The sequence below is a fragment of the Carettochelys insculpta genome, chromosome 27 (genome assembly GCF_033958435.1).
Source record: "Carettochelys insculpta isolate YL-2023 chromosome 27, ASM3395843v1, whole genome shotgun sequence".
Taxonomy (NCBI): domain Eukaryota; kingdom Metazoa; phylum Chordata; order Testudines; family Carettochelyidae; genus Carettochelys; species Carettochelys insculpta.
Window position 1 is genome coordinate 12,326,513 of NC_134163.1, and position 26,815 is coordinate 12,353,327.

At 56.9% G+C, this 26,815-nt stretch overlaps 1 protein-coding gene across 1 annotated transcript; it reads left to right on the plus strand.

Annotated features, from left to right (window-relative positions):
- Positions 1 to 4,593: 4,593 nt before the first annotated feature.
- On the plus strand, positions 4,594 to 25,800 carry WDR18 (WD repeat domain 18). The gene is made up of 10 exons (XM_074978232.1): positions 4,594 to 4,892; positions 8,346 to 8,456; positions 12,710 to 12,843; positions 14,250 to 14,391; positions 15,301 to 15,444; positions 16,373 to 16,437; positions 17,602 to 17,726; positions 22,009 to 22,175; positions 23,996 to 24,064; positions 24,644 to 25,800. The coding sequence occupies exons 1-10, from the start codon at positions 4,683 to 4,685 to the stop codon at positions 24,773 to 24,775; spliced, it is 1,299 nt and encodes a 432-aa protein (XP_074834333.1). The 5' UTR covers positions 4,594 to 4,682; the 3' UTR covers positions 24,776 to 25,800.
- Positions 25,801 to 26,815: the final 1,015 nt, after the last annotated feature.

A 26,815-nucleotide genomic window follows, 5' to 3' on the forward strand; every position in this document is an offset into this window, starting at 1 on the left:
GAACTAGGTTGGATTCCCTGAAGCTAGGTATTGTACAAAGGTGGAACAAAATGCCTGTCCCTGCTTTCAGGCGCTTCAGCATACAGCCAGAGAGCAGAGGGGGCTGCAGATAGTGAGTACAAGGAAGTGGGTGCTGGGCAGTGCTGCCTAGCAGTTGGATCTCTTTCCAACAGAGCAAAAGTGACACGAGCTTGATTCAGAAATCACTGGGCACAGCTCCATGGCAGGTGTGGCCTAGGTGAGCATAGGCTGGGCCCTTCTGCTCATGTTGTCGTGGAGGTCTGATGGTATTTGGGGGGCACAGAGTCCGTAACACCCCCCCTTATGCTTCTCTCTGATAATTTCCACTTCCCACCTACAATTGCAAACCCCTGACCCCAGAGCGCCTTGCCCAGCTGGCTGCGCAGGGAGGGGAAGCTCAGACACTCTGCCCACCAGCTAATTTTTCAACTATCCTCATGGTCTTTCAGGCAGATCTGAGGGTTGACAAGACTGAAAAGGAGACCAGGGTGGGTCAGCAGGTGCCCTGGAGATCTGCAGATGGCTGCCCTGGGGCAGCAGTCCTATTGGCTTGCCCAATCCAGGGAAGCACTAATGCACTCAAGAGCCACTTGGATTTCTAATGTGCTCTGCAAGTTACATCCCTAGCTCACCCACCCCACCCCAAGATCTGCCTTGGGTTGATTCCTCCCCCTCTGCTCTTCACCCTTCCCCTCCCACAGCAGCACCCTCAAACCACCTCCTGAACAGCTCAGCCAGGATGGAGCCTTTGGGGAGATGGCTCCCTGCAGCAAGGGGTGGGTTGGAGGGAGCTGGTGTGACCACCCACAGGTGGGCTTGAACTTAGGACCTTGGTGCAGGTGCCTTTACTACAGCTGCCACCCAGCTAGGGCTGTAGAGGAGATTCATTCTTTCTCTGTGTAAGTGAGTTAAGCACTAACTCCATGGGACAGTGACCCCCACCTAGATCTGTGGGTTCCACTGGCCTAGGCAGGTTTCCCCTTTAGACTCTGCAGGCCAATCCAGTGCCACGGATGCAAGAGCTAGTCCTGCCCCTACTTGGCCGTAGATCCATAAAGCCAAAGGTTGCTCCACTGGGAGTATTTATTAATATCCAGCAATTCCCCTTGCTCATGCACATGGGCTGGGCTGTGTCACTCCACCTTGGCTCTGCTACCTCCTTTGATGGGGCACAGCAAGATGATCTTTTCGAGCAGGCACGGAGCAGGGTTTGGGGGCAAGGACAGCTCAGGAGAAAACTCTGTGCTTGTTAGCTCAGGATCTCCATGGGCTTCGCAAACATCGGTGAAGTCCGTGGTTGGTTTCATTGTACAGCGGCAGGGAAAGGGTGAGGGCCAAGGTGACCTGAGCCAAGGGCACACAGTCGGTCAGCAAAGGGATTTAACTGGCTCCCAGTTTCCTCCTCTAGTCCCTGCACTGCTGTCTGAGAACTGGGAACAGAGCCCTGCAATCCTGGCTCCATTTATTGCTCTAACAGCTCATCATGCTACCTCCTCCCAGAAGAAAAACTACACCGAAAAGCATCCCTAAGAATTCCTCCATGCCTTGTCTTCCCCCTTCCCTTCCCAGCTCCCTGCCCTGTAGGGACCAGGCCAGCTGGGGTTCAGGTAGTTCCCAACAATCCCTCCGATTTGGCACCTGCCTGCTTTTCTCTGCAAGACCTTGGTGGGTGTGGTGGGGGATTCCCCTAAGGCCAGGCCTGGCGGAACCAAGTAAGGAGGAAGACAAGTAGCCACAAAGCACCACTGCCATGCAGGCCCCCGTGGCGGCGCCCCCCCCCGCCCCCCCAGCAAAAAAACAAACAAAACCCATACTCCCTTAATGCAACGAGAGGGGAAGTTTGGACCGCGGGCTTCAGGACAAACCTACAGTGGCCATGCAGAGCAGAAACACCCTCCCGTTCGTGTTCTCAGCTGTAAAGGTCACAGACTCACGGATGATCCCACAGCACATTCCATTTGCCTTAGAGCCCCGGCCAAAATTTCCCCCATGCAGTGTGCTGTTAGCTGCAGAGGCTGTTACCCTCCTCCACCCCAGACATGACTGTATTTCTGTAGGTGCTGGACATACCCAGTAGCAACCCCCCTGCTGCAGAGGCACGCTGCCGTTAAAAGATTTGTAAGGTTACGGTTTGTATTTTTAAAAGGACTGTTATTACACTGGGGAGGTCTTTGTCTGAATCGGCAAGAGAAACCCGATAGGCAGGAGTGTTGAAACCATTAAGGGAAGTTCACACTCTTTCCTGTCCTATAATTTCCACAACAGGCCACTCTTCATTCCAGGTAAAGGTCACTTTTCGCTTCATGTGATTTAGCTCCAGGGTCTGGCTGAGTGAGCGACCTTTGACCTGCGAAACAAGGCATTGGGCAGTAGCCAATAAATCCTGATGCCTGCAGGAAAAAAGGGGGAGGAAGATTGATTGTGGAGAGTGGGGGAGGAGGTGGATGGAACATTAGCCCAATGCAGGCAATCTCGTGCAGGAATTCACAAAATAAACTCCTGGGGCCTGGTCTCTGCCTTGCAACAGCAGTGAGTACACAGAGTCATAGAACACTAGAAGTGGAAGGGATCTCAAGAGGTTGTCAAGTCCAGTCCCCTGACCTCCCACCAGGACCAAGCACCATCTAGATCATTCCCTGTTAGGTATTCCTCCAACCTCTTCTTAAATATCGCCAAGGATGGAGAGTCGACAGCCACCCGCTGTATTTTATTCCAGTGCTTAACCACTCCAGGCTTCCCATTCTAGAAAACAAAATGTACTCTACTTAGAATCATAGAATCCTAGTGTTGGAAGGGACCTTAGGAGGTCATCTGGTCCAGACCCCTGCCTACAGCAGGATCAACCCCAACTAAATCATCCCAGCCAGGACTTTGTCAAGCCAGGACTTAAAAACCTCTAGGGATGGACATTTCACCACCTCTCTCAGTAATGCATTCCAGTGCTTCACCACCCTCCTGGGGAAATAGTTTTTTTCCTAATATCCAACCTACACCTCCCCTCTGTAACTTCAGGCCATTGCTCCTTGTTTTGCCATCCTGCACTACTGAGAACAGCCTTTCTCCATTCTCTTTTGAGCCCCTCTGCAGGAAGTTGAAGGCTGCTATCAAATTGCCCCTCCCTCTTCTCTTCTGCAAACTAAACCACTTCTTGCTAACCAATGGCAATTTTATAAACTATTTATCATCTTCCAGTATTTGTTCCAACACCATTAAACTTAATACCCTAGCTCTTAGGAATGGCTAAAAACCAACACTGAAGGCTCAAAACATACCCACACAGGCGAAGCATTATAGCATCATCTTACAGCACCACTGCTGAGGACAGAGTTAAGGTGGCCTGGGTATCATCACGGTCACAGTAGCAAATTATTGTTCCTATGCTTGGGACAATTACAGTGTGTTTGTGCAGGGTTTTTGCTAAGTGCGAAATGGTTTCTGGCATTAGGGACACCAGGGATCCGCGGGAGTTTTCAGTGCAGCATCTTCCCAGCCTTCTGAAAGACATCCCTGAAGTTCATAAATCAGACATTAGGAACAGTAATATACAGAAGACTGTGGGGGAAAACTTCAATCTCCTTGGACACTCAGTGGCAGGTTTAAGGGTGACAGTTCTGAAACAAAAAAATTTCAAACATCAAATGGAGAGAGAAATCTCTGAGCTGCAATTTATTTGCAAATTTGGCTCCATTAACCATGGATTAAACAGAGACCGGGAGTTTACAAAGGCAGTGTCTCTGCTCTGGGTGCTAATGTCTCCCCATTAGACTCTGACAAACGCTCACATCCCCCTGTCTGATCTGACTTGTTTTTTCCTCTTTTGACAAGTGCTGTTGATACTGGGCTATTTCCACCTTGCTGAATAGACCTTGTCAGTTCTGGCCCTCCCTTTTACTGGGACCCCATTCTTTAAATGCCCCTCTGAAACCCCCCCCCCCCCCCCCCGCACTCATGCATCTGATGAAGCGGGTCTTCGCCCATGAAAGCTTATGCTCCAAAATATCTGTTAGTCTATAAGGTGTCACAGGACTTCTTGTTGTTCTTGAAGCTACAGACTAACACGGTGACCCCTCTGACACTTGTCACCCTGAAGTTCAGTTCATTGAACCTGTGTTTGTGATGCCAAGAGGTCAGCAAAGGAGTTTAACTGGCTCCCCAGGGGCATCCACCAAGCAAGTGGAATTGTGCAAATGAGGCCAGATCCCTGCAGGATCAGCCACTCCCCCGCCCTGGAGCATGGCACCCCTAGTGCTGGGCTCCCGCTTCCCACAGCAGGGGGGTGGGGAGAGCCCCCCATCACATGCCTCCAGCACAGAGAGGAGAGCCCCTCCCTGCCTCAAGCTTTAGGCTTAACTGGACGGGAGAGCAGCGCCCCCTAGCGTCCCACCGGAATCGCGCTAATTTCAAGAGCAGCGCGCCCCCTACTGGGACCCGCAACACAGCCCCGGGTCTCCCCTCCACCACTAGGACCCGCAGCCCCCTGCTTAGCTTCCCAACGTGCGGGGGCGCGCGCAGCCGCAGCGCGGCGCTCGTGGGGCGGGCGGCGCCTCGTCGTGGCGGCCGCTCTTAGGCCGGCGGCGCTCTCGTCGGCCCGGGCGGCGCCTCGTCGTGGCGGCCGCTCTTAGGCCGGCGGCGCTCTCGTCGGCCCGGGCGGACCGGAGAAGATGGCGGCGCCCATGGAGGTGGCGCTGGTGACGGACGCCGCCGGGCCGCTGACTAACTGCGCCGTGTGGGAGCTGCACTCGGGCGCGGCGCTGCCCGGCTACCGCGGCGGCAACAGCGGCGCGCGGGGCCTGGCGCTGCTGGGCGGCGAGCACCTGCTGGGGGCGCAGCTGGGCAAGGGCTACATCAACGTGTGGGAGCTGCAGAGAAAGGTACCGCCCCGCCCCCAGCGCCGGGCCCCCCAGCGCCCCCAACGGGCCCCCCCGGCCCCCATCCCCCCTAGCGGCCCCCCCGCTCCCCGCCCCCATCCCACCGGCCCCCGCTCCCCCAACGGGCCCCCCCGCGCTTCGCCCTCCCAGCGGCCCCCAACGGGCCCCCCCCACGCTCCGCCCCGGCCACCGTCCCCCCAACGGGCCTTCCCGCCCCCCGCGCCCCATCCCACCGGCCCCGGCCCCCCCGCGCTCCGCCCTCCCGCCTCCTTCCCCACTTCCCGTGCTCTGCCCCCCGGCCACCATCTCCCCCCCCGGCCACCGTCCCCCCAACGGGCCCTCCTGCCTCCTTCCCCACTGCCCCCCAACGGGCCCCCAGCCCCCATCCCCCCGGCCACTGTCCCCCCCCCAACGGGCCCCCCCGCGCTCCGCCCTCCCGCCTCCTTCCCCACTTCCCGTGCTCTGCCCCCCGGCCACCATCTCCCCCCCCGGCCACCGTCCCCCCAACGGGCCCTCCTGCCTCCTCCCCCACTGCTTCCCAACGGGCCCCCGGCCCCCATCCCCCCTGGCCACCGTCCCCCCCAACGGGCCCCCCCACGCTCCGCCCTCCCGCCTCCTTCCCCAATGGGCCCCCACTTTCCTGCGCTCCGCCCTCCCAGTGGCCCCCACCGCCCCAACGGCCCCCCCCATGCTCCTCCATCCCCGCCCCCCTGTGCTCAGTCCTCCGGCCCCCAGCCCCACCCCCTCAACGGCCCCCCATGCTCTGCCCTCCTCAATGGCTCCTAGGCCCCTTGATCACCCCCATCGCTCCCAGGCCCCACCGCATCCCTCCTCACCCTCTACAAGAATTCCCTGCCTCCATGGACCCTCACCTTAGCACCCGCCCTTGTTTGTACCCTGCCCCCAGCCCCTACCCAATGGCTCTCAGGTCTCCCATCCCCATGGACTCTCTTCTCAGCAACCCTCTCTTTTACTCCCTCTGACCCCTTGATCAGTCCCCTCAGATTTGTCCCTCTGCTCCAGTCTCCCCAACCTGCCTCTCTGCTGCCTCAGAGCCTCTCCAGGAGCCCCTCACATCTGCCTCCGTGCCCTGTTCTTGCTTGGGATTTCCTTCTTTCAGGCCCAGCCTGGGCCCCTGCCACAGCCCTCCCACTGCATCAGGGCCCCTCCCTAACCCTCCACCAAGCTCTGCTTCCTCCAGGCACCCACCTCAGAGCCCTTCTTTTGGAGCATTCAGCACCTCTCAGTGCTTCCCTCCTCCCTGCACCTGTCTGCTTCAGGGCTTCCTCCATCTTCTTTCTCTACTTCCCTCCCTGGCCTCCTGACTGGAGCTAAACCCTTTGCCCCATGTGGGGTGCTCCTCAGAACTCCTGTCAAGGGGCCAGGGAAGCCTTCATGGGTAGGGGCAGCCCACAAGATGCCCCACAGACTCCTTGTCTAGCAAGAGGCAGCTCCCTGCAGATTGCTCTGCTTGAGCCTGCACAACCCTTGCTGCTGCCACTCCTACCCCAGTGACCTTTATTTAAAGGTCTGAAAGAAGCTTTTAGGTCTGGCAGCTCCCATCATGATCCCCACACTTGCCCAGTGAGTGAGAGGAGCTCTCATGAAAGACCTAAGGCCACCCCTTCTCCTTGTCTGTGATCAGCCTCTGGTGCCAGGACCTTCTCCTGGCTGCTCCACCATCATATGGCATATTGAAGCTGTAAAGAAAGCTGGCAGCCAACCAGGCACCCCTAGAAACACAATATTTTTGTGTACCCCACAAAAAAAGGTGGACAAGGGTATCGATGGTTCCTCTGATCTCCCTTGAAGCTAGGACCTGCTTGCCATTCCCAAACACATCCCATAGCGCCCCCCCCCCCGATTATCCCAAACAGGGCTGGAGAGTTTCCAGTGTGTGGGAGTTGCAGTGAAACGTACCAGAGAGATTTTTCTGGAGCCTGTCCCCTATCTTCCATTCTCTGCCTCTTGTGCTCCAGTCAAACATGGGGACTCTACTTGCTCAGACCCAGCTGGATGCAGATTATGTTTATGACCCTTCAGGATGAGACAGTCACAGGTCTAACCCTCTGCCCCATACCTGGACTCTCCTTTCCTTTGTCACTCCGTTTCAGCTGAGCTGCAGAGCCAGGTATTCACCACACCAAATATCTTCATGAACAGCCCCTTCCTCACCCCAGTTCTAGAGTTTATTCCACTCCTATCAGCTCCCCCAGAGCTAGCAAAGAACATCCACCCACTAAGAGGCAGCGTTTGACCCTATGTCATTCTGCCCAATCTGTGGGCTTGTGTAATTTTATTTCATCGGTTTTGCTATGATCCTCTTGCCTTCTGAGCTGCTTTCTGCTGAGTCTCCAGGATTCCCCACCAGCGGAGCAGAAAAGTATCAAACCCCTTTCCTTTCTCAGTACCCTTTCCACTAGGATTACCATATAAAAAAGAGGACACACCTGAGAGAGAATGGATCTTTATCGGTATCTACCAACTCATGCTGGATATAGTACATTAATACGTGAGTTGGTAGATACTGATACCTCTTTGGGGTGTCCTTTTTTTTTGAAAGTTCAAATATGGTAACCCTACCTTCCATACCTTCTGTGGCTGAAACCTTGTGAGATTAGAGAGAAGGGAAACCTGGGGCTGCCAGCTATGAAAGAGTTTATGTACTTGGATTTTAAGAATTTCGCTTGACTCTGAACTTGTTACTGAGTTGTGTGTGTTTTGGTGTTTTTTGGTTTGACGGTCTGGAGCTGGGTGCAGGATCTACCAACCATCTGAAACATAAAATTATTAATTAGTTGATGTCCACATTGAATGCAGACTGACACCTGCATGGTTTTTCATTACATTACACGTCTTATGACTGGTTCATTAATTTTTGGGGCCCAGTCTCTGCACAGACCATGAGTTGGTCACACTGAACATCCGCTGTTTGTTGTGCATCACTTACCTGAGTGTCCCTTTTCTACTAGCTACGTATCTTACATCAATAGTACAAATCAACAGTGAAGTCATGCTCTGTTCGCTCTTGCGTCTGCTTGATCAGACAAGCTGGACAGGAATTGAACTTGTCCTTTTTCTTCTTCCCAGTTTCTTCACGTTAGGGATGTAAAATCACATTTAATTAGTTAACTGGTTAAGCATTAAGCTTAACTGGCTTACCAATTAAAGGGGTTCTGTGGTCAGAATGGAGAGCGCCCACCCATGGCACTCCCGAGCTGCTGTGGACCAGGGTTCCTCTGGCCATGCTGATGTGCCCCTGCCTGCTCCAACCCCCGCTCGTTAACTAGAACCAGTGAGCCTCATTCTAAACAGATGAGGCTTACCTGTTAATTGTTAACATCCCTACTTCACTTAGCTCTGGACAGAAGAGATCCCAGAGAGAACACCCTCCCCAGGTGACTTTCTACCCACTCATTGAATGCTCACACCCCCTTCCATTCTTTGTGCTCCTAGGACCAACTCCAGCAGAAGATCATCTGCCCCGGCCTGGTGACCTGCCTGACAGCTTCCCCTAATGGTCTCTACATCCTGGCAGGCATTGCTGAGAGCATCTACCTGTGGGAGGTAAGCAGTTGCATAGGCCGTTGAGACAAAAATGAGACTATGTATTGGCAAAGAACCATCAGTAAAAGGCCAACACTATTACAATGATGCAGGCGTATTCAATAGCATAGGGAAGGAGAGGGGAGACATATTTCTGATATAATGAACATGACTCTACAGTTTCTATGTTTCGTTTTCCATAGAAGCAAAGACTGTTGGTCGAGGATAACAGTGAGCGCCCTGGCACTTAATAATAAAAGGATGTTTTGTTGGTACTTTTGCTATGGAGATGATAGCTTCAGGGTATGTCTGGTTCATGAGCTAAATTTATATTCAAGGCAAAATGAATCCAGCCTGAGTTCTTGGTCACCTTTCATCCAAAACATTTTATTAATAAAACTCCACGATGCTCCTGGGACTTGTGGGATTTGTGCCCATTTTTGAGCTTAAGATGTGAAGTTGGGGGCTTGCTCAAGGTAACACTATGTGTAGGGCCCTATCAAAATCACTGCTATGAAAAATGCAGCTCAGACCATGAAATCTGATCTTTTGCATACTTGTAGCCTATGCCATGCAGGTTTTATGGGGGAGCCCAGTGTTCTCAAACTGGGGGCCCTGACCCAGCAGAGAGTTAGGGTGGGTGGCAGTATTGCCATCTTTACTTCTGCGCCGTTGCCAGAGCTGGTAAGCTGGAGAGCAGCGGCTGCTGTCTGTGTGCCCAGCTCTGAAGGCAGTAACTTGCTAGCATCAGTGCCGAAGTAAAAGTGGCAATACCACACCATGCCATCCTTACTTCTGCACCACTGTCTTCAGAGCTGGACAGCCAGAGAGTGGCAGCTGCTGTTTGAGGGCCCAGCTTTGCAGGCAGCAGTGGAGAAGGGTAGCCATACCATACCAGGCCATCCTTCCTTTTGCACTGCTGCTGGTAGTGACTCTGTCTTCAGAGCTGAGCTCCTGGCCAGCTGCAGCCTCTCTCCAGCTGCCCAGTTCTGATGGTAGCACTGCCAGCAGCAGCAGTGCAGAAGTGAAGGTGCTATAACTGCATTCCCTGCTACAATGACCTTGTGACTGCTCCCACACTTCCTTTTTGGTTCAGGACCCTGTAATTAAAACGCTGTGACGTTTCAGATTTAAATAGCTGAAATTGTGCAAATCACAACTTAAAAAAATCCTGTAACAATGAAGTTTACCAGACTGGCCCATGAATTTGGTAGGGCCCTAACCATGAACCAGTGATGTGGTCTTCAGTACATGCCAGGAGGCCTGGCTGCTGTGCTGACCCTTAGGCCACGTTCTGTCTCCAAAGGCCAAGGGGTGCGTTAACTCAGGGAATGTCTCTACTTACCAGGAGATCGATCCATTCAGGGTTGATCTTCCAGTGTTGGATTTTGCATGTCTGGTAAAGGCCATAAAATCAATCTTCCCGGGGCCTGCAGTTGACCCCCCCATATTCCTTCTCTGGTGAGGCATAAGGGAGGTTGATGAGGAAGGGGATGCTCCTTTTGACCTTCCTCAGTGAGAACAGGTCTTAGGTTCGACTGCAGGTATGTCAAATCTCTCTACACGGTTGCCGTAGCTAGAATAACATCTGCAGTTGACTGTGAGGTCTAATGTAGACCTGGCCTCAGGAAATAGTGACTTAAAATACATCGTGCCAAGGCTCTAAGTCTTCAAATAGGTTTTGTGTCTTCTGATTCATTCATGCCTTTTCCCTGGCAATTCAGTGCAAGTGTTAAAACCAAGAATGCCAAGTGTCACAGGCACAGAAGGACTCAACAATCCTTGAAAGGAGAAAAAACTGAGGCACCTGTTAGTTGTATGGAATGGAATAAGAGGGGAAGCAGCCAATCCGAGTGCAGAGAACTCCCCTCCTGTTAGGCATCAGTAATGACCTGTTATCTGTGCTTGCTTCCTGTTGGAGGACTTTTTAGGTCTGTTCGAAATACAGGAGAAAGTCTTTAATTTTACTTTTGCTGGTGTGAGCTTTGGAAACCACCTTTGTGCAGTGACAGGAAAGTAGCACAAGAGGGCAGGGGCTGCCTTTCTGGCTGGCTGCTCTGTTGCACAGGGCTGTGTTGTAGCCTGAAGGAGAGGGGACCAGTGACACTACTGGGGATTGGAAGCCAGCTGTGTGGGTAGATGCTCCCGCCACTGCCCCCTGGCATTGGCCACACAGAACCAAAGCTGGGAAATGACATACAGGGGTCTCTTAACAGCGAGTTTGTCTGTTCCCCCGTTCCTTGTGACTTTGCTTCTTTTTCTACACAAATCTAGAAACAAGTTGGAAACTGAAGCTGTCGGTTCTGTGCGGCTTCCGCCCCACCAGACTTCTCCTTCCCCCAGATAGCATTGCCTTTCTGCAGGAAAAGCACAGGGAGTGAGGGAACGCCTGTAGCAGCCTTTCCTCTCAAAGCGTCCCAAAGAAACTTACACTGATGCACTCACAACATAACGGAAATGTGGCCGCCTCTTGAGTGAAACCAACCCAGCAGATAGCAGCATTGGGGAAGCTTCTGCCAAGGACTCTGGCGGGAGGAAGAGCAAACGGCCATGAAAAACGGGCTTTCCAATGTGCAGACGAAACAAGGGGAGCTTGGTGCATAAAGGCGTGTGGGAGAGACAAGAACACAATAGACTGCATGTTACTCGGTCCACCTACCTGGAACAGCTGAACAGGGCATGGACCAGAGCTGGGAAAAGTGTCCGAGAAGTGTGGCTGTTCTAATTTCTGGAAACTGCAATCTAGGTGTGACACAGTAGTTTTCCAGAGGGACACCAATGACTTATATTTTAGTACATTCCCTCTCACTCCCTCCCCAGTAGCTGCACTTTTACTCAATAACTTTTTGGGTAATTTTTCCACCTGTGGCGTGGGCTCTCCAGTCCCATGGAGTGCAGCATTTCACGCTGGAAGCGCAGCTGTCTAAGCTATCCCAGAGGAAGTCTACCTTGTGGTTAGCGCTCTAATCCTAGATCCTGGGGGAATGTAGCTTCAGTTTCGCCACAGGTATCCCGCATGACCTTGGGCGATTCAGTTAACTTTTTTCTGTGCCTCAGTTTCCCATCTGTGAAATGGGTAAAAATGGCACTGCCCTCCTTTTATGCTCAGTACATTAGAGATTGAGAGTCTAAACTGATCCTCCCTATCCTTCTTGGCTTGCTGCAGTCTGGATGTCAGAGGCTTCTATTCCTCGCTATGTAGGCACACGGCTCTGTTTGGCTTTCCCCCTCATGCCAGCCAGAGCTGAATCATTGAGCCTCAAAGTCAAACAAAACTGCGGATGCCCAGTTGCTCTGAGGGCCTCTTCACGCCAGGCCCCTGCTGGCGCTCTGCCTTTTTCCACCTTTCACCTGGACTTAATGAGAACAAGAGAGTGAGGCAGATATTTCAGCCCAGCAGCTGTCATGTTTGTGGCCCCAGCAACGTGTTTGTCTGGCCTTTCTGCATGGCTCACAGCTCCTCCAGCCTTGCAGGTAATTAGCTGTGCCTAAATGAGTTCAGAGAGAAATTAGGGGAGGGGACCATTCCCTCCTGACATCCCTTCCCCTGACAAGCTGCAGATCAGGGGTGCAACCTATTCTCTGGGGAACCTAACCCAAAGGGACAGTCATGGTGACTGTGATAAGCCTTCCCCCATCTGCTACCATTTTCAGCGGTACAGCGGTTCTCAGCCAGATCATTCCAGGGCCCCGAACCTCCAGCTTTACTGGCAATAAACCAGGGAGAAAAGCTAGTGGTGGTGACACTTGGGAGAACCGCGTCCGCGCCTCTTTTTTTTACGCGTTTTGATCTGCAGTGAAAGAGGTTCCGTCAGGTTCCAGAGTCTAATCCAGTTGATTTTCCCCGGGGTAGTTCTCGCCTCTCATTTCACGCTGTCCGCAAACCCCAGTAGACTCAGGCTGTTCCTGCTCGTGCCTGTTTTGAAGGCTGTCCCGATGGCTGTGAAGAGAAACAGCTCTTTTAATGTGGAGGGCTCCTTTGGGGAGGTAGGGCAGCCCCTGGGAGCAATGTACCAGTCCATCAAGCTGCTGTGGGCTGGCTCCGTGTCACCTCCGCGGATACACTAAGTAAGACCTGCCACACTCCGACACAGTTTCTCTTTCATTTTCCTGAGGCACCTGGATCAGGGCTGTCCTCTTTACTGCTTGGCTGTACAGCGCCTTGCCCTGTGGAGCCTTATGGGGGTTCTTAGACCCTGCTCTGAGGCTAGGTAGCCAAGCTCTCAGGCAAAGCCTTGGTGCTGTCACATGCTTGTTTTCTTTTTGTTTCCCAGGTCTCCAGTGGGCACCTCCTCGCCATCCTGAGCCGACACTACCAGGACCTCACCTGCCTGTGCTTTACTGACGACAGCAGTCACTTTCTGTCCGGGGGCAAGGACTGCCTCGTCCTGGTGTGGAACCTTTACAGGTAGCAGCACTTGCAGGGGGCACCCACCAATACTGGGGAGCAATGGAAGTGGCGGGGGGGGGCTCTTCCATCCCAATGGGGTGGTGGATTCTCCCCACCCACGGGCGCTGTCTAGCCCAGTGCAGCAGCCGTGGCTGCGTGGGGTGGCTCCCATGCAGCAGTGATTTGCAATCCCTTCGTGTTAGTGCATCGCTCCCCGGCCATTGTCCGGCTGCAAAGTTGGGGGTTGGCGAGATGCCGGCTGGTTGGGGCTGTCGCTTTCTCGCAGATGGGGGTTGCACTCGATTGTTCCACGAGGGGCGTGGTCTGTTAAAGCAGGAGTGAGCAAACTTTTTATGCCAGGCCCCCCTTTTCGGCCCTGCGATTAGCTTGCTGGGCTTCCCCAACCTGTCTAATAAAATCCGAACCAACAGAAACTTTGTTCTTATTTAAAAAAAACAACCTTTCAGGCCATGCAAGAAGAAAAGTCCGTAGGATGTAAAACCTTTATTGATCAGTACATAAATGTGAATACACAGACATAAAAACAGGAACATATTACGAAATTTTTAATGAGACGGTGAGTGCTTTATATCGTCATGCCTGAGTATCCGAACCTGACCCTGTCCGGGGCCACATGGCAAACTGTGCCTGGATCCTGCTGCAGCTGCTTTTTGTGAGGTGCATGAGCTAGTGACCCCCTAGCCACCTGAGTCCAGCCCACAGCAGCATGGCAGTGGCTGGGGGGAAATCAGAGGGAAGGAAGTTGCAGTGGGGCTGTGCCAGCAGGGTGCCAGCCCTGCCTTTGTCTCAGGCGTGCGAACAACTGCCCATTGAGAGCAATAGGGGAGGAAAGAGGCTGTGGCTGAGATGTTTCAGTGCCTGGAACCAGGGAAAATCCCAAGCGCTGATCTGGGTGGCCTTGTGCCAGGATCCCACCCAATGTGCACTCTATTTTTTTCCCCATCCATGTGCAGAATAAATTTTATGTGCACTCAGGTGTGTGCGTCTGTGCGCCACCAATAGGAACACAGGCTGCCAGCTGTGGGCGCTCTGCTGATTAGCTGGGCAGCCGCACAGGCGCTCCACTAAGAGGGAGCACTGCTCCCACCCACCCTTGGCTGGGGCTAAAGAGCATCTCTATGATGCCAAGCTCGCACGTGCAAACTTGTTCCCATGAGCCTCCTTGGAATGACTCCAGCCAATGGGGAGCTGGCCTGGTCTGCCCTCGGGAACTGGCTTGATCAGCTGGAGCGGGGCACCGCTGCCCCTCCCCAGTGCTTAAGATCAATGATCACCCCAGGCCCCTCTCCATCTGGGCTTCCCCAGTCGTGGCCCCTGGGTCTTTGCCACCCTTGCGTGGTAGCTGCGCTCTCACTGCTACATTCACCCCCACCCCACCTTGTCTCTGTTCTTCCCCATGGCAGCACGCTGCAGGTGGAGCACTCCCAGGTCCCGGAGCCCCGCCACGTGTGGTCTCGACACAGCCTCCCCGTCACAGACCTGTGCTGCGGCTTTGGTGGGCCCTTGGCACATGCTGCCACCGCCTCCCTCGACCAGACGGTGAAGGTAAGGGCTGGATCTGGCAGTTCTGCAGTCCCGGCCAGTGCTTGCCACGCTGCAGGCCAGGTGAACAGCTGCCGGGGGGCATGTGCGGCTCCCAGAGGGTTAAGATCCAGCCTGTGTGCAGTCAGGTTCTTGGCTCTCTTACTAGTGACTCAGCCCTTCCCGTCCTTAATGGGGTTTTTCCTCTGAACGTTGACAGCTCTTCTGTCACCTCAAACCGGTGTCACCATGTGCTTGGCAGCTTCCCTGCCCTCCAGGGAGGGGCCTGTGAGTTCTACCCAGCTGGCAATTTATCTGACCGGAGGGCCAGGCCGGGCAGGTTGCAGCACTGAGGCAGTATGGCCTGGCCCAGCCCCAGCAGGAGATCTGAAATGTTCGGGTGGGTGCCTAAGAGGGGAAGCCGCCGGAGGGGACGCTCCCCGTTTCGCAGGCAGGGAGGCAGAGCGGTTAAGGCGTTTGGCCAGTCATGCAGTGAGGCCACGATGCAGATGGGGCCTCTCGGCTGCGGGGTCTGACCCCTAGACAACGCTCTCCTGCTTGTAAAGAATCTCTGGCGAGAGGGGAAGGCATCCCGGCAGGAGAGATGGCTCGAGAGCAAAGAGGAAAGGGAGTCTGGACCGATCAGACAACGGGCGTCACATGGAAGAAGGGAGGCAGACGGGCAATGCAGGAGGCTGCAGAACCGTCCTGCCTCCACTGGCGTTGGTTCCCATCTGCATCCCACGGGCAGCGTCATCGGAGCTCCCGACAGCTGTGCTTTGTGACCTTGGGCTGGTGGCTCTGTGCCTCAGTTTCCCCATTTCTGTCATGGGCTGTTGCTGCTCCTCAGGAAAGAGCATCTTCTAATGTTCTTTTGTAAACTGTTCACCCCTCTATCCCCCCGTCGCCCCCCTTCTCCCGGCCCCTCGCCAGCTGTGGGAAGTCTCCTCCGGAGAGCTCCTGCTCTCTGTCCTCTTTGACGTGGGCATCATGGCTGTGACCCTGGACCTCTGCGAGTATCATATGTTCTGCGGCGCCATGGACGGCTCTATCTTTCAGGTCGACCTCTGTGCCTGGGTGAGTGATCTGGGAGGGGGCACCTGCCGCCCAAGCTCAGCGTCCCCACGACCACCATGTACCATTGTCCTGCCTGTGTGCGAGAGCTTGACTCAGTCACACTTGCCCCCAAAAGGAGCTGCTGTCCCCTGTCTGGTCGTGTGCTCGCCAGGGGCCAACCTATCCCCCCTTTTGTATCAGACCTGCCTGGCTCTTTGAAGTACCTCCTTTGCTCCTTGGGATGAACAGGGCCCCCAGAAAGAAGCCTCTGGCACGTTTGACAGCGTGAGGCAGGGGCCAGAGAGCAGCAACGCTGGGTCTCTGGTAGGCGAGTGCCTGGGGCAGGAGGCAGTGGTGGCACTGCTGGTTGAAGCCCTGCCGAGCTGTCCTTTGGCTCCTGACCGGCCAGGGGGGTGTCTGGCTTGGGAACAGGAGTGGAGGATGTCCTGGAATCCTTTGCAAGTCTCATCCCCAGCCTTTAATCGTTGAGAGCTGAAATCCGCAGGACATGGGGTCTCCTGCGAAGGGCTCTTAGTTACGCCTCGTGTGCCCCATCCAGGCTGGCTCCCCACCCTCCTGCGGAAAAGAGCTGCTCTGTTTCTCAGTCTCGGACCCTGCCGGCCCACAAGGGCAAGAGCTCGGGGTCAAGGAGCGGTGGATTGTAGAGCTAAGGTTGCTCCATCTGCCTGCTCGGCCCCCTGCCCGGGCTGGTCCCATACTGGAACCCGGGTAATGCTGCACTAGTTTGTGACGTTTGCCATCATGACCTGCGACTGCAACAAGCCCAGGCCTGAAATGCGCTCAAGGCTGCTTTGGGGTCAGATCTGGGAGTGGCTCAGGTCCAGCTCGGTCTCTGTTGCTCTCTACGTAAACCTCTCTTCCCTTGCAGTCCCCTCTCTGGGCAGGGAGGCGGGCAAGTTAATCATCTCCCCTTCCTTGGCTCCTGCAGCCTGTTCAGCGAGACCGAGCCTTCCAGTCAGAGCGGGAGACCGGGAAGATCTTCAAGGGACACAGGTGAGACAATGCTTTCTGCGGCCCTTACAGCCTGTCTCTGCTACATCCCCTCCCTACGCCAGCTCCTGCCTGGCACTAGGTCACTCCAGTGAGATTAAGCAGCTGCCTCTTCCCTCCACGGCTCCAGCAAGCTCCACGCTTTGGAGCTGGATTTCAGAGGAGAAATGACCCAGGGAAGGAGGGTTGCATTGCTCCCTTTGCCCGCGCTGCCTGAGGTCAGGGCCTGCTCTTCAAACTGAGATTGTCTTGTGAGCAGGAGAGCCGAGTGGTGTGGAGAGGATGGAGTTAGGGCAGCCAGGTTCTGAGCCCCGTTCTGCAAGGGCGTGCGAGTAGCTCGCACAGAGGACCTAGAGTGAGGCCCTCTGCGATTTTATTCCCAGCTGTGGGAAGCAGCGCAGCCTAGTGGTTAGACTAGGGGAACAGGCATTCCAGACTCCTGGCTCTGGGAGGGAAGAGTGCCTGAGTGGTTAGGGTGGTGATGAAGGGTTGGGCACCTGCCTTGTTCCCACAAGCAGAGGTGCAGCACACGCCACGTCCGCTCCATGAGCTTTGTTCTTAAACCAAGTCCCTGCCCAGTTGCGGCCCACGGAGCCAGGGAGGTCCAGGTACCTATTGGGCCTGGCACAGCACTGATTCGGTGGTGCCAGCACCTACAGTACCCTGAGCTGCCGGGGGGAGAGGCTGGGAGCAGCCTGAGTTGAAGACAGGGTGGAACATGGGGCTGGGTGGGGCATGTCCGGGAGTGAGGGCGGAGCCTCAGCAGCCCCAGGGTCTGATGGGAATGATGGGCATGCTTTGGGGTGGGGGGATGTGGGGCTGCCATTGGTGCCTGTCCCCTTTCATTCTGTGCCTGTGCCCCAACCAGGCCTCTGAGCCCCAAGGAATGGCCGCCGCCTGCAGTGAGCCCGGAGGACAGCAGGATGCTGATAAATGCTCGTTGCTGTCCTGCTTTGCATTCAGCAGGGAGAGGAGCTAGGAGGCCTTGTGATGTGCTTCTGCCCCTAGGCAGGCGGTGCTTGCACCCAGCCTGCCTCTGGGGAGTGGAAGTGGCCAGCCAGAAGGGCGCCCCATGGCCACTTCAGCCCTTCTTCTCTCTCCTAACCCCCAGCCCAGCCCTCGCCTGGGGTGGCGCAGCCAGTCTCACTGCTGTCCCTCTGCCCACAGGAACCAAGTGACCTGCCTGTCCGTCTCCACGGACGGCAGCCTGCTGCTCTCTGGCTCGCACGATGAAACCGTCCGTCTGTGGGACATCCAGAGCAAGCAGTGCCTGCGGACGGTGAATCACAAAGGTAGGGCTGGCGCCGGGGCCCTGCATCCCCTCCCACCCCGGCCCCCCAGGCCCACGCTCTTGGGGAAAGCACCACGGTGGGGGAGGCAGCAAGGCGAAGCAGTGGGCAGAAGGAACCACTCAGTTCCCTTCACTTAGCCTCGGCACAGCATCCTGCATTGGCGCCTCTTGCAGGCCTGGCTGTTGTGCTGGGCTTGTTGCTGGCAGGGTGCGTGGGGAGCTGTCTCTCCTTCCCCACCCCTAAAAGATTACCTCCTAGCTCCGCATCAGCAGCAGCCCTACTGTCGTCTTTTGCAGGGGCGGGCGATGCCTGCCTAGGCCAGTCACTGCCCCTCCCCAGTCCCCTCCATCCCTCAGCGCAGAGGCCTGCAGGGCCCAGGAGCCGCATCCAGCCCGTAAGCTGATGTGCTGACCCTGCTCACCAGCCATCCGCCTGCCTGGTGTGGTGAGAGCCAGCGGCTGACGTCCTGGGCTAGAGCAGCTGGTGAGCGAGGAGAAAGTTGTCCCCAGGCCGGTATGGAGAGCAAAGCACAAGAGGCCGGTGCCTGAGGAGTCAGAGGGCAGCATGAGGCCGTGACTCCCAGCCAGAGACGACCAAGGATGTTACGCCAACGTCTTGCCCGGGGTGGGAGGGCAAAGGGGCCTTTCCTGCAAGGTTTGCCCAGCCGAGGAAGGGAGGGAGCTGTGGCTCCCTGCCGGGCGAGCCAGCCTGGCCCCCTGGCCTCCTGCCTTAGCCATCACTAAACATCTGAGCAGGCGAGGAGCACCATCACGTACCCGAGTTGCCTTCATCCTGCCAGGCCGGGAAGGTGAAATTCAGGCTCTGCGTGCAGGGGAGAGCAGAAGAGAAGGGACTGGGGAAAGCAGCAAGGCGATGGAGCCGGGACTCCTGGGTTCTCCGTCCAGCATGGCTCCTGGCTCCCTCAGCAACCTCGGACAGCTCATGTCCCCGCCCGGTGCCTCGGTTTCCCCATCCGCAACATGGAGCGAATGGCGCCGCTCCCCCTGTGAGAAGCGCTTGGAGATCTGGGGAGAGGGGCGGCTGTGACATTAAAGCACCGAGCTGGGGCTGCAGGGACAGCAACACGGGTTAGGGTCCCTGGCTCGTACCAGGGCACCCCTCGGCCATGCAAAACCATCTCATTTATTGTTCTCGGACTGAGTCCCTGTGGCAGCTTGGCAGGAAGCCGCTCACTGGCCGATCTTTGCTGGTCCGTTACTAAATGCTTCTGGAAGGGATTCTCCTGCTCCTGCCATCCCAAAGGGGACGGGCAGGTACCAGGCTGTGTGGTGCTCGCTGGAGCAGGGAACGGGGCCCGGGCGCTGTGCCGGAGCTTCTGGGTAACTTACGACAGGATTTATGATCCTGCTGCCTCGCTGGGCTGCTTGCTAATGGCTTTCCTATGAAGATGCCTGGCCCGGTGGCGACTGGGGACTAATCTCACTAATGGAGCCTTTTAAATTTGTTTTCAGAAATGTTATCGTCAGGACAGGAGGTGGCTTGGGCAAGCAGCTCCCTGGCAAGGGGAGGACCTGCTTCTGAACCAGGTCTTTAACTGCCCTGCTGCGTCTAGGCCACAGCTCTGCTGGGTGTCCTGTCTCCCTCCTTGCCCCGGTTACACGGTCCTAGCCGTGTTCCCCCTGCATGTGGGACCAGAGGCCATAATGCGTCCTGATCAGCCTGGGTGTGGGGAGAGAGCTGGGGAGCAGACCCCTCTGGAGCAACAGTACTTCCCCTGCCTCCTCCCGAGAGACCCCCAAGCAGCGGCCGCTGCCTGTCCCATCCAGGGCCTGCTTCAGAACTGGCAAGAACCTTTCTGGGCCGTGTCTCGATCTGCTCCCCTCCGCTTCTTCCTCATCCAAGGGCTGCCTTCTCTGTGTAGCTCTGCCTCTGCAGCTGCCTGCCTTCCTGTGCCCTGTCGTGCTCACCTGGGAGCGTCTCTCCCTGTATTCCCCGTTCTCCGTCCCGGTGATGTCCAGCTGCGTGGAGCAGCTTCCGGGGAGGGAGACCTAGAAAGCATGGTTTTTATTCGCTCCTGCTCTTCCTCTTGAGATGAGCAGAGGCGGGATGCTGCAGCTGCTCGCGCTTAGTACCCCAAAGCCGGGGTGGGGAGCATCTGGCAGCCTCCAGGCCAGGGAGACAGAAGGTGGAAGGGTTTGCCCGGGTGATAAAGTCCGGGGGAGGGAGTGTTGCAGGTCAGGGGGTTGCCAGTGGCCTGGGGCACGTTGGGGCAGGAGGAGGATGGAAAGCAGCTGCCTGTGGGGTAAAAGCAGTAATTAAAGCGCTCATTAACTCTGCCAGACGAGCGGGTGACAGATTGCGCCTGGGAGCCAGCCGAGTGAGACGCAGCCCAGTGATGGATGGCTCGCTCTGCAGAGGACAGCTGGCCCGCTGCGCACGGCTGAGCCCAGGCATGGGAGGGAGAAGCCTTTTCCCTTCTACATGCCGGACTCCAGGGCCCACGAGGGGAGAGGGCCTGGGTGCTCTTCCAGAGGGAACCACCCCCTGTGTGTTGGGACCTAACCCCTCTAGCAGAGGGGCAAAGGGAAACCTCACCCCCAAGTTACTGACCAAAAGGCCAACATATGTACAGGCTTCGGCTTCTCTAGACCTCGCATGACCCAGCAAAACACTGACCCTAGCCTGAGTCTTACTGCTAAAAACGTCTACCATCCAAGAGCTTCCAGGGGCCTTTTGAGGCCCTGACTCTGGGAAGGTTGGTTTTTACTGAGTGACCTCCAGGGGCCCCAGAAGACCCACTGTGGGGACCTAGAACCGGCTCTCCTTGCCCTGCAGCCGCCCCCTGTGGCTTTGGGTGGGGATGGTCATGGGGTGAGACCCTCATTTCCAAGGTAAGAGGCTGGCGGGATTGGGCTGCCTGCAGCACCCCAGGGAAGCGAATGAGGGGGCTGCTGGGGGGAGCCTTGGGCCTTGTCTCTGTGTGCTGGGGGATTTTGGAAACTAATCAAGTCCCTTTGTGAAGCTGCTGGGGAGGTTCAGGGGCCCAGGCTGTGGGTGGGGTGCAGGTGAAGGTTTGCAAGGGGGGCAGGGTCACTGCATGCCCCTGCTGCATGCATCCCTTCCTGGCTCCAACCCCCGACTTCCATCTGGGGCTCTCCTGCCTTCCACTGCCGGCATTGCAACCTCCGTAACCCCGGAGCCTCCAGCTGCTGAGGCCGGAGCACCTCTCCTGGCAAGTGCACTAGTTCCAGACAGACGCTGCCTCCCTAGTTTTGCGGGGGCACATGCTCCCCCCTCTGCCACACACGCCACAGCATGTCCTGTCACGCCATCTGAAGCAGGAGCTCCTTTTAAGCATCCTCTCCCTTCCCCAGGGGCACCTGGGCCTAGTGAGAGAGGCTCTGAGATCCCAGCTTGGCGGCTCTCCCCTGTTGCAGCCCCCTTCCTCCAGACACCGGGAAGGGTGGAATGATGCTGGCAGGAACCAGGCGGGCCCCTGCTGTTCCATCTCGGCCTCCAGTGTCTCCCCTTTTCCAGCATTCTCCCCACGCACGCAGTCCAAGAGGCTGGAGCCTGGATCCACCCACTTCCCAGTGCCCTTGGGGAAGGGAGCTGCAACAGAGGAGAGCAGGCAGCTGGTGGGATCTCGGAGCCTCTCACTAGGCCCAGCTGCCCGCAGGGAAGGGAGAGGCTGCCCAAACCTTTCAGCCTCTTCACTGAGCTGAAGCCTGCACCTCAGGTGCCCCCTTAAACTTTGGCAACAGCCCCAGCCAGAGCCCCCTGCTATCTAATTTCCCACCCAGCCTCAGCCCCGGCATAATGCATCGCCTGGAGCAGCTGCCACTGGGTCCCGCATCTGAGGCGGGTGCGCAGTGTTCACTTTAAGCTGGGCGCTTGGCCGTCCACCCAGGCGAAATTCCAGTGCCCCCAGGTGGCAGCGTGTGTTTTGATGTGTGGTGTACATTACACTTGCCTTGGTGCACAGAACAAAATTATTCCACGCATTGCTGGAACAGGGAACGCTGCCTTTGAGTGCCCCAGCTTTGGTCCTCTCTACGGCTTGGAATCCTGACTGTCCTGCCAGCTGCCCTAAGGACTAGGCCATGCTCCTTGCCAGAGCCAGGATTAGAACCGAGGGGTCCTGCTCCTGGGCTCCGAATACAAGATCCTGCTTTGTCCTCGAGCTAGGAATAGGTCCCGGAAGTCCTGGCTGGCACCAAGGTCTTTGTTCGGTTTACCAGCCTGCCGCATCCAAGCGAGAGGTGAACCCAGAACTTCTGCGCCGTGTTAATGTCACTGGCTCTTTTTTCCCCCTCTCCAGGCCCGGTTACCAACGCCTTCATTACGCTGGCGCCAGCCAACATGTTTAACCCAGACAGCAAGCCCAGCATACCTCTGCCCAAATTCAGCAAACACCTTCATGGGACGGAGAGCAGCGAGGACACGGCAGCTGAGGAGATGACGCTTCGTCTCGGCCTCCACCAGCAGGTAGAAGCAAACGCCGCCAACTCTGGGCCTGGGGCTGGAGGGGCCCTGAGCTGGAGCGGGATAAGGGCGATTGACCCTTCCAGCCAGAGTGGAAGCAGATGTCTGATTCCTGCTGAGCAAGTTGCTAAGCATCAGCTGTCCTGGCAGAGCCACCCTCTGGAGAGGAGGTGGGAGCAGGCGGGTACCTCGTTTACACAGTAACGTATCCTGCAATGCCCTGAAGCCCCAGTGCTGCAGGCAGCATGCCGGGGCCTGGCCCTTTGCTGAATGGGACTGAAAGAGGTTAGAGCAGGCGGGACTGGGAGTTGGGACTCCTGGGTTCTATTCCTGGCTCTGGGAGGACAATGATCTCTAGTGGTTAGAGCAGTGGCAGAAAGGGGTTGGGGACTCAGGTGCTATCCGCAGAGCTGCAGGGACATCTCTGCTGAGGAGCCTGTCCCAGGAACAAGCCCCAGAGCTCTCGTCAACCTGCCCCCGAGATTTCTGTTTGTGGTGCGCAAGGAGTGAGCCCAGCTGCCCCATGCTGACCTCGGCAGAAGGTTCTTGACCGTCCCCAGCGGAGCCCACTTGAAGGGTGTACAGAATCGCTGGGTTGGAAGGGGTTGTGGCTGAGAAACTCCCAGCAGGGAGGGGAATTGCACTCCCACCTGCGGAAGTGGGGTAACAAGTGCCCGACCCTCCACCTAATGAGCAGCACCTCCCACCGATTCCCCTCCCAGCACCCGCTGGGGCAGCAATCTTTCCTGCCTACCTTCTGAAGTGGGGTGTTAACCAGCTGCAGAGCTCCCACTGGGCGTGGCTGTGCTCCAGCCGGGGGCATTGGCACCTGTTTGGCTGGCTGTGGGGACACATGCAGCCCTCTAGGAATGTGTGTTAGTAACAGTTGGGTTCATGATGATCCCCACTCGCTTCCCTTTGCCCTGCCTCTTATGGCGGCCTCCCCCCTGCTTTGGGCAGCCGGAGGTATCCCTTTCCCAGGTGATAGCGTCGCCTGTCAGCTGAAGGACACCTCTTGTCTGACTCGCTGCTGCAGCCCTGAGCACGTCCAGCAGCACCAGGGCCGCATCTCCTGCATGTCAAAGACAAACGCCTGCTCTGCTGTAATCACCCTCCTGAACCCCAACTTCCTCCCCCCAGCCTGAAGCTGTACGGCTGCCCTGGGGGCACCCTGGCGCTCTCCTCCTGGCTGGTGGCCTGAGACTCGCAGGTTGCCTTCCGGAGACCATGGGGGCATGGTGCATCCCAGGAAGTCAGCCGCGCACCTTTGCAAGCCGAGCTGCCCGGGGCTAGCCCAGGGTTACGCGGGGGGTCAGTGGCGGAGTTGGGAAGCCCCCTGCTGTAGCCGCTAGGCAGTCACGTGCCCCTTTTCTTGCTGATCTCTCCCAGCTCCTCTGCATCACTGGAGTTTGGTGTAACAAACTGTCTGAACCTTCCAGGCTCTTAACAGCCCCATTGGCCGTTCTGTGGGGAGGCCGGGCAGTTCCCACGCTGGCTGGGAAAGGGGTGCGTGAAACCCAACCACTGGCTTCTCCCTGGCCTGCTGCTTCCTGGCCTGCTAGCAGCCCTGTAGACGGGTTCCAGGCCACATTCTGCAAGGAGCTGGGAGGCACAGGCCCTGGCAGAAGAGAACCAGGACTCTGCGCCGGGGAAGGGGCCACTGAGCACAAGGAGTGAAAGTTACAGCCAAGTTTGGCGGTGCCGTAAGGCTACGTGGGCACCACAGCGTTCCCCCAGGGAGTGTTGGGGGTGGTAAGACAATGGGATCATTGTGTCAGGGCCTAGACCTGCCTGGCTGACCCTGCCGGTGTGCTTCCTTGCAGGGGGCTGGGGAGAGCTACTTGGAGAAGGCTGAACGGTTGTACTCACAGATGTGCTTGACAAGGGAAAAGGTGAGTCCCACGCACACCTCTTGGGCTGGCATTGAAGGAGGGTTTTAAACCAGAGGGGCACCTCCTCCCAGCTGCACCAGGCACAGTGTTCCTGAGGAGGTCCCCCCTGGAAGCAGGATGCACCCTGAGGCTTTCACGAAGGCCTGCTAAACACACCCCAGAACCTGGAAGCTTTCTCAGCACAAGGGTTCAGGGTTGACTCAGCGTTTAAATGACTAGGGAGGCTTCAGAACAGGGAACATCAGAGCAGGGTTTCCTGTAAGCTGAGCACTTGGGTGGCTGCCCAGGAGATTAGGGTGCCTCTCAGCTGATGAGCAGCACAGCATGGCCGGCAGCCCGTGTTTCTGTTGGTGGTGCGCATCTGCACATGCCTTGGTGTGTAAAATTTATTCTGCCCGTGGGTAGAAAAATTCAGCGGAAACACTGGTGGGATGTAAGAGGTTTGGGCCATTCCTATCATCTTGCGGAGACCCTGATTACTTTGTCCTGCTAGTCCCTCCCCCTCCCACACACACACACACTGGGCCTGGGGAGTTGGGACACCGGCTCCAAGCTCTCTCTGTCCCCCTTTCCCTGCAGAACCTGATGGGCGATCAGGAGCAGCTGGAGATCCAGGTGTCGGAGCTGGAGGAGGAGGTCAGCACCCTGCGGAAGATCAATAAGAACCTCTTCGACTTCTCCGCCCGCATCATCACCAAGTCGGCCAAGTGAGAGCTCACCCCGTGCACCTCCCCGTGGCGCTCTCGGCCGGAAGGCGGGTGGCCCACGGGCGTCGGTGCCCACGGACGCGGGAGCCAGGCAGTCCACAGAGCCAGGAGATCTCCCATGGAAATGCGCCGCACACTAAGAGCAAACAGGTATCCGAATATCACTGCCGGCATCCACACGCAGACTCTGCCGCACCTCAGACGAGAGCGCCTGCCCGCGGGACGGCAGGGACGCTGCCCGAGGCGCCGTCGCTCGTGTCTGTTCGCACCCTGAGCCATGTGCGCGCGTCGGTGTGGGCCGGAGAAGGGCAGGGGCATCCCAGCAGGGATCTGGACAGAGGGCACGGGGCGTGTGGGAGACCAGCGTGGAGTGGGGAGGGTGGAATTACTGAAGGGAACTGGTCCCGGGTGGGTACATGGGATTGCTGCCCAGCTCTTCCCCGACGCCTCTTTTCCTTCCTCCGCCATGGCTCGCAGACAGATCGAGAGGGGCTTCCTGGCAGGCAGTGCAGCGTCTCTCTCCCCCTTCCCCGAGTGCAGAGCCTGCTGCTCCGCCCTGAATCCTCCCCACTGAACTGGCTGCCTGAGGGGATGGAAAGTCCCAGAGCCTGAACCAGCCCCGTTATCCTCCGCCGCTCTTCAGCTGGCTCCTCTAGCGTGCCGGAGAGGTGGACGTAGCTCAGGGTTGCCCCCTTTCTGTGCAGCGAGCGGGGGCTTTATTTGGTGGGGGGAGGCAGTGGCAGCCCAGCTTGGGGAGTGCATTCAGGGCATGAGGTTAATCCTTTGTGGGGAGGGGCACCCAGTGCTACACGGATTCTGGCTAGAGATGCCCACAGCAGAGCTGCTGAGTCAGACTAGTTCCTAGCCTGGAAAGTTGCTGGTTTGTGTTATCATCATTTGGGATCTAGTTCCTTTGGTCTCAGCCAGTTCTCTGGGGAATTTGCCTTCGGACTCGGTCTCCTTTTCTATCCTGTATAAGGGCGTTCGGTTCTTTTTTTTTTTTTTTTTACATAAAGATGGTTTTTTGTAGAGAGAAGCACTTTGGTTCTTCAAGTCCTGTCGCGCTGCCTAGATGAGGCTCTCAAAGCACCCTGGGAATTGATTAAACCAGTGGGGTAAGTGTAGGGTTATCCCTGTTCCTCAGATGGGAAAGCCAAGGCACAGAAGTGACTTGCCCAAGGTCACTCAAGATACTCATGTGCCTTTGATTCCCCTGCTTTAACCAACTCTCGGACAATGCTCTGAGAACCCAGAAACCCTGGTCCAGATCCTGCCCTGGCCACTAGACTGCGCTTCATGACGACGTGATGGCTTGTCTCATGTGCAGCCAGTCGTGAACAGCTTATGTGATACGAGGAAGCTGCTCCCGGTGTGGGGAGAACAGGCTCCTGGCACGAAGAGCGAACCCCCCACCCCAGAGAGCTCCGCCAAAGCCGGCCTCTCGGGAGGAAGCTGGTGAGGAGAGACCCGCCAGCAAAGGACCCCTCAGAAGAGGGCAGCTGGGGGGGAAAGTGTCCAGACGGGGAGGACTGATGGGCAAGTCTCAGAAGCCTGGCTCCCAGGGCCAGGCCCCAGCAGCAGCAGCAGAGAGGAGTGAGAAGCTGTGCTGCGGAAGGGCCCTCGCAGCTTGGCTGCGGTGTGGGACTTCGATCCAGGAGGAGACACCCAGCCCCAGCTCATGAAGCCCTCGCCAGGGGCCGGGGCTGTTGGCCTACGGTTGACTGAGCTTCTGCCCCCTCCAGCGACAGCTGCTGGCCTGGAGGTCTCCATACATGGCCTTCCACCTGGGGTAGAACGGAGGAGAGGCCTGAAGGCTCGTTGAAGCCCACAGGGCAAACTGAGGCAGGTCTGAGCCCACAATGCTGCGAGTGCGGCTCCCACCATTTGCCCCTTTCCCAAACTGAAGGGCAACTTGTCTCCAGAAGGCATCTACCTGCTGCTGCCCCCCCCGCAAACACCCACACTCTCTCTCCCACCCTGCCCAGGGGACAAGATGTGCGCTCAGTTTCATCAGCATCTCGGAGGTGGCTGGGGCCTGACCAGA